The sequence below is a fragment of the Primulina eburnea genome, chromosome 10 (genome assembly GCF_022965805.1).
Source record: "Primulina eburnea isolate SZY01 chromosome 10, ASM2296580v1, whole genome shotgun sequence".
Classification (NCBI taxonomy): Eukaryota; Viridiplantae; Streptophyta; class Magnoliopsida; order Lamiales; family Gesneriaceae; genus Primulina; species Primulina eburnea.
Window position 1 is genome coordinate 36,392,593 of NC_133110.1, and position 8,689 is coordinate 36,401,281.

At 38.9% G+C, this 8,689-nt stretch overlaps 2 protein-coding genes across 3 annotated transcripts; one reads left to right on the forward strand and one right to left on the reverse strand.

Annotated features, from left to right (window-relative positions):
- Positions 1–4,094: 4,094 nt before the first annotated feature.
- LOC140802900 (uncharacterized) lies at positions 4,095–4,843 on the reverse strand. The gene is made up of 3 exons (XM_073158518.1): positions 4,442–4,843; positions 4,274–4,354; positions 4,095–4,226 (listed from the first exon to the last, which is right to left on the reverse strand). Exons 1-3 carry the CDS (start codon positions 4,841–4,843, stop codon positions 4,095–4,097), a joined length of 615 nt encoding a protein of 204 aa, XP_073014619.1.
- An 801-nt stretch (positions 4,844–5,644) lies between these two features.
- On the forward strand, positions 5,645–7,795 carry LOC140803410 (protein OPI10 homolog). 2 transcript variants are annotated; one of them, XM_073159280.1, is made up of 2 exons: positions 5,645–6,374; positions 7,086–7,795. In XM_073159280.1, the coding sequence occupies exon 1, from the start codon at positions 5,796–5,798 to the stop codon at positions 6,360–6,362; it is 567 nt and encodes a 188-aa protein (XP_073015381.1). In that variant the 5' UTR covers positions 5,645–5,795; the 3' UTR covers positions 6,363–6,374; positions 7,086–7,795. The 2 variants fall into 2 exon arrangements, with proteins under 2 accessions (XP_073015381.1, XP_073015382.1); XM_073159281.1 differs by lacking the exon at positions 7,086–7,795 and adding an exon at positions 6,937–6,954.
- Positions 7,796–8,689: the final 894 nt, after the last annotated feature.

Consider the following 8,689-nt stretch of genomic DNA (forward strand, 5'->3'; position numbering starts at 1 on the left):
AGATCTTGATTTCACGTGATTAACAAGTGGTTTTAAAGAAATTTGAGTTTTTATGTAGCTCTTGAAGCATGAGGTTTAGTAAAACTGGTTCATTCCTTGCTAGCATAGATAGACTACAAGGATCCTAATCACTCTATGTGATCCGCTCCAAGTCTTATGGTTTTGACCATTGCTTCCGTCTACAAACCCACTGTCCAAAAATTTGCCCCCGGCTAGCTTAGTAATTGTTCGATGTCAAGGATATGTAATGCCGAATATCGCCACTTGTTCGACGGAGGAGGGAAAAACCCTTCAAGTTTGAAGCTATTGAGTGGTAAGGTGATAGTCGTAACATCTGCAATGAAATCAAAGTTTTTTTTAAGTTGAGCTTTTGCGATGTATTAGAGTTGGAAAGAAAAACTTCCTGGAATGTGAACTTCTGTTTTCTCATTCATTCAATCTCATGTGTCTGTACAAACTGATATATATACAAGCGCTAATGACAATTAATGCTACAACTAATTGAGCAATTAACCAACTAGCTAACTGGCTAACTGAATAACTAACTTAACTAAAAACGTACACGTGCTAATACGCCCCCTCAAGATGGACAAAAAATGTTTTTGATGGCCATCTCGGCGAGTTGTAGGTGCGAGCGTATAGGAAGGAGTTTAATGAGGCCATCGACAATCTTTTCTCGTACAAAATGGCAATCGATTTCAATGTGTTTAGTACGTTCGTGAAATGTTGGATTATTGGCAATGTGGATGGCCGCCTGATTGTCATAGAAGATGATTGCTGGAGTGTATATATGGACTTGAAAGTATTTCAACAGCTGCAAGATCCAAACTAACTCACTGGTGGTGCCAGCTAGAGCCCTGTACTCGGCTTCAGCAGAGGATCGGGAGGTGGTAGTTTGCTTTTTGGCCTTCCGGGATATAAGAGAGTCACCAAGAAAGATGCAAAAACCCGTGACGGAGCGTCGAGTATCAGGACATGACGCCCAATCAGCATCTGCGAAGGCTTTGATCTGAAGTGATGACATAGTTGAGAAATAGATTCCTTGACCAGGTGATCATTTGAGATACCTGAGTAGATGATGAGAAGCTGTCAAATGTGAGGAACGAGGATGAGCAACGTATTGGATCAACTATTGGACATCATATGTAATATCGGGGCGTGAGATGGTGAGATACAATAGACGACCAATAAGGCGCCTATAGACAGAAGGGTCCTCAAGTGGGTCTCCATCATCAGCATCTAACTGATGTGTTGGATCCATGGGAGTAGTGATTGGCTTTCCAGCAAGGAAGCCCGTGTTTTATAATAGCTGTAATGCATACTGACGCTGACAGAGATAAATCCCGGACTAATATCGAGCAATTTCCAGGCCGAGGAAGTACTTTAAGTTGCCCAAGTCTTTCAGCTTGAATTGTATTTTGAGGAATGCCTTAAGAGAATTAATGGCTGGATGAGATGGTCCTACAATGATTATATCGTCGACATAGACCAGTAATGCAATGAATGATGACCCAGAGCCTTTAGTGAACAATGTGTAATCGGATTTTGATTGGGTAAAACCAAAACCAAGAAGAGAATGAGAAAAATTCGAGTGCCATTGTCGAGATGCTTGTTTGAGTCCATATAAAGATTTATGAAGCTTACAAACCATATGCTTCGACAGTGCTGTTGTTGAATATCCAAGAGGCAAATCCAAGTAGACTTCTTCAAGTAAGTCTCCATTGAGGAAAGCATTATTGACGTCTAGCTGAACTAAACACCAATTGTTGACAGCAGCAAAGGCCAAGAGTATCTTAACCATAGCAAGTTTGGCGACTGGTGAAAAGGTTTCAAAGAAAGCAACACCCTCTTGTTGAGTGTATCCCTTAGCGACTATCCGAGCTTTGTATCGATCAACTGATCCATCTGAGGCATGTTTAATCTTATATACCCAATGATATCCAATGGTGTGTTTGCCTTGGGGAAGTGGCACAATAGACCTCGTGCTATTTTCTTCCAGAGCCGAGAGTTCATCATGCATGGCATCTCTCCACTGTGGGTATTTGACAGCTTCATGGTAGAATGTGGGTTCGAATTGTGTTGATACGTTAAGAACAAAGGCCCGATGTTGTGGAGACAAAGTGTCATATGATAAGTGGTAACTTAAGGGATATGTAGTTGAAACTTCAGGAGATGTTTGTGCTGTTAACAAGTTACAATGGTAGTGTCGAAGATATGATGGGGGTTGGCAGATGATCTTGGGACTGATACAACAGCTTGTGTGGGTAGAGTGACAGATTGAGTGATTGTCTCCTCAGCCGGAATAGGATCAGAGTTTTGATCCAATATCCTGCCTTGAGCGTGATCATCCAAAGAAAAGCCTCCAGGTGCTGGTGTGGCCAGCACAAGATCATGAAAAACATCGGTTAATGGGTCTGATGATTTAACCGAACGGAAAGGAAATATACCTTCATGAAAAATCACATCCCGTGACACAAAAATCTCTGAATTATTGAGGTCATACATCTTATAACCTTTCATACCAGAAGGATATCCAAGAAAGACACGCATTCTTGCTCGTGGTTAAAATTTATTCCTTGAAGCTGGGAGTGTGGAAGCGAAACCCAAGCAACCAAACACCTTAAGTGTTGAATAATCAAAAGAAGTCTTGTACAAGAGCTCAAATGGTGTTTTGTTTTGGAGCCAAGGGGAAGAAGTTCTATTGATCAGAAAGGTCGTTGTTAAGACACATTCCCCCCAAAAGTGGATAGGTACTTTCAATTGAAAGTACAGTGACCTTTCAACATTCAACAAATGCTTGTGTTTTCTTTCAACCACAGAATTCTGTTATGGTCTTTGAACACAAGATAATTGATGTATCATCTTTTTTTTATTCACCAAATATGTGAATGCTAACTCTCGAGCATTGTCAGTCCTAATAGCTTTGATTTTGCAATTGAACTGTGTCTCGACCATAGTATAAAACGTGAGAAGAGTTGTGACGCATCAGACTTGCTTTGAATAAGAAACACCCAAGTAAAGCGTGTACAATCATCCACAAGAGTAAGAAAAAATTTTTGATTATGCACGGTGGGAACAACAAAAGGTCCCATATATCACAGTGTATTAACTCAAAAGGAAATGAAGACATACTATGATTCAAAACAAAGGGTAATCGTTTCTGTTTAGCTAAAGGACATGCAACATGGATTATTGTTGTCCATAGTAACCTTTTGGCAGTGGAGTTGATCTTGCATACATTCTAGATTTCTTTTGGAAGGATGTCAGTGACGATTATGCCATACTTGCACAGAAATTGCGTTAGCTTGAAATTCTGATGGATTGGCTGCTTCAAGGACATACAGATTATCAACACGCCTACCCTTGCCAATCATACTCCTGAGTTTGGGATCGTGGATCATGAACTGATCTTGGGAAAAGCTCACAATCATCTCAGTATTAGCAATAAAGGATCCCACAGAAAATAATTTGAATTTGAATTCTGGAACATACAAAACGTCCCCAATGATCAATCTGTCGTTTATCTTGACATCCCTACATGACTTAACATCAACTTGTGTATGATTTGGCAACGTGACCACCGAGTGTTACACAGATTTCAAATGAATAAAATCTTTAATATTCGAACAGATATGGCGTGATGCTCCCGAGTCCATTATCCAACATGATGAAGATAGTAAGGGATGTGGTGAAGATATGGAAAAACATGTACCTGAGGAGTGTGATGGTCCAGGTTCATCATGCGTTTTGGAGATAGTAGAGGATAGGTGGTTGGCAAACATATTCATGAGTTGACTGTACTGATTCTTATCAAGGCCTTGAAAGAATTGTCCACCATTACCACCAACATCATCAATTGTCCCATCAGATAGGTTAGATTTATCTGAAACTTGATTGACCGAGCTGGATTGAGTCGGAAATTGATTTCGAGGCTTGAACTTGAAACCTGGTGGATAACCATGTATCTTGTAGCATGTATCTACAGCGTGCCCATTCATGTTGCAAACAAAGCAATAAGGACGCTCTCTCGGATAACTCCTTGAGTTGAAACGAAGTCTACCAGAGGATGTACTTGGTTGGCTTCTGTGGACAGATCACATGCTTCCAGATGAAGGCTTGGTAACTTCGCCTTTGACTGTGAGAGCCATGCCATGAGCCGATTCAGTAGGCAAATATTGCGAGCCAAGTTGACGATGTCTTTCTTCTTGAATTATCATGGCAAACACCTTGTTGATTGAAGGCAATGATCAATTAACAGAATCTGACTTCTAACTTGAGAGAATGACTCATTAAGCCCCATCAAGAATGCGAGCACATAATCCATTTGATGATGTGATTCAAGTTTCTTAACTCCCTAGCAACAACTTCCACATATACATTGAGGTAAAAAATTATTGAGTTCTTCCCAGATAGTTTTGAGTTTCGTAAAGTATGTACTAACCGTCATTAATCCTTGTCGGTGATTACGTCTCAATTGGAAGATCCTCGGGCCATTGCTCTGCTGAAATCGTTCCTTGAGATCTTGCCGAATATCCAAGGCAGATTCTGTGAAAATTATACTCGTCGATATGTCCTTTGAGACTGAATTGAGTATCCACGATGTCACAATGCCATTGTTGCGTTTCCATGAGTTCAATAGCATGAAATCATCTGGTCTCGGAATTGATCCATCAACAAAACCTAGTTTGTTCTTCACGGATATAGCTATGATCATATCACAATGACAAGATGTAAAATTATCTCCGGTCAGCGGTTGAGAGACAAGAACAAGCCCGAGGCTGTCAGAGTGATGTATGTAATAGGGGCTCATGGAATCCTCAGACACATTGGTCACTGGTGCCATTGCCGGTAATGAAAAAAAAATCAATCTGATTATCACCTTCAATCAGTAAGATCCAGCTAATCTTCAATCCGTGAGATATGATCAAATCAGCGATGATTCACTGCAAGTAGATCCCCGGAATATGCTGCGATGAAGCTCTGAATTGGAGCCTCAATTATTGAGTGAGTGGAGCGGGAATAGCTCTGATACCATATTAGAGTTGGAAAGAAAAACTTCCTGGAATGTGAACTTCTGTATTCTCATTCATTCAATCTTATGTGTATGTACAAACTGATATATATACAAGCGCTAATGACAATTAATGCTACAATTAATTGAGCAATTAACCAACTAGCTAACTGACTAACTGACTAACTAACTTAACTAAAAACGTACACGTGCTAATACGATGTCTTTATATCTGGTGCCTATGGTTTTGATGCAAGTGTATGTGGGAACAATTGGTTTCGATTATCAGGTTGATTCTCTCATAATGGAGAGACTTCAAAATCCGTTGATTCACGTAATAACGGACATCGGAAAACAAAATACTAGGAGGGGATCCATATTTATAGAACAAGAATACGATCCATTTTTTTTTTCAAAAATGAAAAGTTTATATTCATAGCATAGAAGAAAATTGTAAGAGATCTAAGGAACAAGGAAATAAACTTACAATCCATAATTCCCAAGCCAAATAACATTTGATTAAGGAAAAAAATATTGTGTTAAATGTTCAACTGATGGAACTTGTAATACCCTTTTCCACCAACAAAAAGCACTATTTTTTTTTTAATTTAAGTCCGAGATTACTTTAAATTTTTCTGAAAACTGAAGGCTTGCGATATTTGATTTATCCATTTTTAGCTGGAATTTTCGGGATTCTTCTGGAAAAACGAAAAAAGTTCTTTAAAACCTTCGAAACGTTTGCTAATTGCGCCCGTCGAGTGTAGCAGTAGAAGAGGAATCAATAATGTTCGGAGTGGTGTTCCCGAATCGAAGCTTCCCTCTCGACATCTCCACGTTCCAGCAAATCGACGCCACCCATTGGCTGCTTGATATGAACCATTTCGTCGGCGAATCCTACGATTCCATCCGAGAAATCTGCATATTCTTGCTGAACAATTTCACCCTCCCTCCAGACAAGGCTCTGGCCTTGTACATCCAGTCCCCCGGCTCCCCTTTTGTCTTCTGTGGAGCCCTCACCCTCGCACGCCCCTCCGCGGTCCTCTCACTATCCTGGCCGGATCCAGCCCAGCTTCAAATTATGGCCCCAGATGCCCCGCCTCTTTCGGCTAACATCGGGGTGTCGGTGGAGGATATTGCTTCGCTGCCCTCGCTGGATGTGGCCGCTGAACGGAAGATCGAGCGGCTGGCTTTGAAAGTTGGGGAGAATCTGTTCAATTTCATGCAGTCGTTTTGTGGGGTAGATGGGTCGAAGCTGGTGGTGCCTATGGACATCATGGACCGATGGTTCAAGAAGTTCCAGGAGCGTGCCAAGCGTGATCCTGAGTATTTGAAAGGGTTTGCCTTTCAGTAACAGTTATTCGAGGTATAAAGAGGAATCATTTCTTGAGTATGTGTTTATTAGATTGCCTAATGTATAATCAATCATGGTTTTGATCCATGTTCTGATTTTACACACTTTGAATATCAAAAGATCCTTTTTCGTGGTCTTTTTCATTTAGCTTCTTGTAAGTTCTTCTGCCAAGACAGTCAGTTACTTGGGTTTCTGCCTTGTGATTTTCTGATTGTTTATGGCTATTCGTTCCCTTTGTTATCAATATTTGTTGGGATCGATTTATTAATTTAGTTGGAGCGACTTTATCCTTTTTGTGTTTTTATCCATCAATTACTATTCTGGCTTGGGAATGAATATATTGTAGTGCTTCATGGAGATGGTATATTGGATTCGTTGTTTTTCTTGTGTTATGACTCGGAAATGGTAGTGAAGCATTTGGAATGTGGTGATAGACTTTCAGTGCTGTGTCTTTTCCTTATGTGGTTATACAGATCGTGTTTTGGTTCTTTATGTTTCTATGTTAATCAAGAGAATATATGAGGTGACACGGTTGGATTGTTGTTTTTATCATTCATAGTTGGATTGTTTGTAGCTACAATTGTTGTGTGATGCCATTGGTGGGACACAATGGCATTCTTCCCCAATTATTTCTTGGAGTTTTAAGATACACCAAAAGTTCTATTGATACCTTGTTATGGTTAGAATCGTGTTTCAGTTATGTTCTTGTCTTTGTTAATCAAGAGAATTGCTGAGGCAGCACAGTTGGATAGCAAGAAGTTCCATCCGGCCGCTCCTCATACTGGACCGTTGGATGTTATTTGTTTGTGTAACTACAATGGTTGCATTCGGCGGGAGTTAATGGCATCGTTTCCCAATCATCTCTTGGGGTTCTACGAGACCCCAAAAGTTTTATTAATAGCTTGTTCTGGTCAAAACCATGTTTCATTTTTGTGTTTCTTTGTTAGTGAAACTGAGGTTTTGATGTTGGATTGTTTCTGTAGACACAATGGTTGTATAACTAATGTGTTTGGCGGGACGTAGTGACATTCTTCCCCATTTCTTTCTTAAGTTCTAAGAGACGCCAAAAGTTTTATTGATATCCTGGTATTGTTCAAATCAAATATCAGTTTTGTTATTTCTTTGTTAACCGACAGAGTGTACAAAGGTGGCCCGATTGGATTGTTTGTTTGGCTACAGTGCTTGTGTTAACTTATGTCCAACTTAACTCACACCAGGGCATTCTTCCCCAACCCTTTCTTGGAGGCATGGTGAGAGTAAAGAGTTCTATCAATATCTTGTTATCGAGACTGTTGTGTTATCTTAAATATGAGTTGAAGCATATATGTTTGGTCCTATCGATGGTATATGTGTTGTTTCTCGTATAGAAAATTAGGCTGAAAAGGTCACAGTTCGTACTACTTGGAGCTGATGCTCCAACGACACCTTGAGGTTGCTTATTATCGTACCTAGGATTGTAGTGATTGATGGTTAAAAACTTGTAATTAATGTTGCTAATTGAAAACTTTGAATTGTTAATTATTATTATTTTACCTCGGTTCCAAATATTATAAAATATTTGTGAGCTATTGGAAATATTATTATAAATATAAGGATAAGATAATAAAGTTTGTCGAACAAAATAACAAGCTTTTGAATTTGTTATAAGATATACGTATTCGAACTTGGATCGAATCCAATTATTTGGAATACAAATTGAATATTTTTTGACTCGGTTCAATTCTTTTTACCCCTGTAAGTTGCAAGTGCGTTTGGAACATTTTAAAAATATTTTAAAAGGTATTTTCACCTCAACTAAATATATAAATTACAGAAGATATTATGTATATAATCTTATGATTCATACATACTACACCCATGCGTGTACTTACGCAACGATGATATGAATTTGTACTACATATATTTATGATCATAAAACGTATTTAATAATAATTTTGTCGTTCATAATCTTATCATCATCTATAATCTTATCTTTTGAATCGTCTCCAAAAGTGATTTTTGGTTATTTGCATTCAGTTACTTATGAAAGTGGTTAGTTTGTCATCTCCGGTAATATGTCTATAGTAATTACGGCCAAGATACCGAGTAAATTATTTGAATTTATTAATATTTTGTACTTGCAATCATTGAATAATGTTTTGGTATTCCATGTCTTTTTGCTAAACCGATTTGAGCGAGACCAGTGACCACTACAAGAAAAATAACATACGACAACGATTTTTAACCGTTGTTGTAGCTATTTTAAAACTGTTGTTAAAGCCAATGTTGTTAAATGGTCTGCTCAAAGACAACGGTTAGTAAATGTTGTCGAAACTACAATTTGCGAC

What these genes read in the sequence shown, in the direction of transcription:
- LOC140802900 (XM_073158518.1), bottom strand. Translation starts at nt 4,843, where the DNA reads ATGGCACCAGTGACCAATGTGTCTGAGGATTCCATGAGCCCCTATTAC. An exon ending in ACCGACAAGGATTAATGACG is followed by an intron (nt 4,355 to 4,441) that starts GTTAGTACATAC and finishes AGTTGTTGCTAG; the next exon opens with GGAGTTAAGAAACTTGAATC. An exon ending in TTAATGAGTCATTCTCTCAA is followed by an intron (nt 4,227 to 4,273) that starts GTTAGAAGTCAG and finishes TCAATCAACAAG; the next exon opens with GTGTTTGCCATGATAATTCA.
- LOC140803410 (XM_073159280.1), top strand. Translation starts at nt 5,796, where the DNA reads ATGTTCGGAGTGGTGTTCCCGAATCGAAGCTTCCCTCTCGACATCTCC.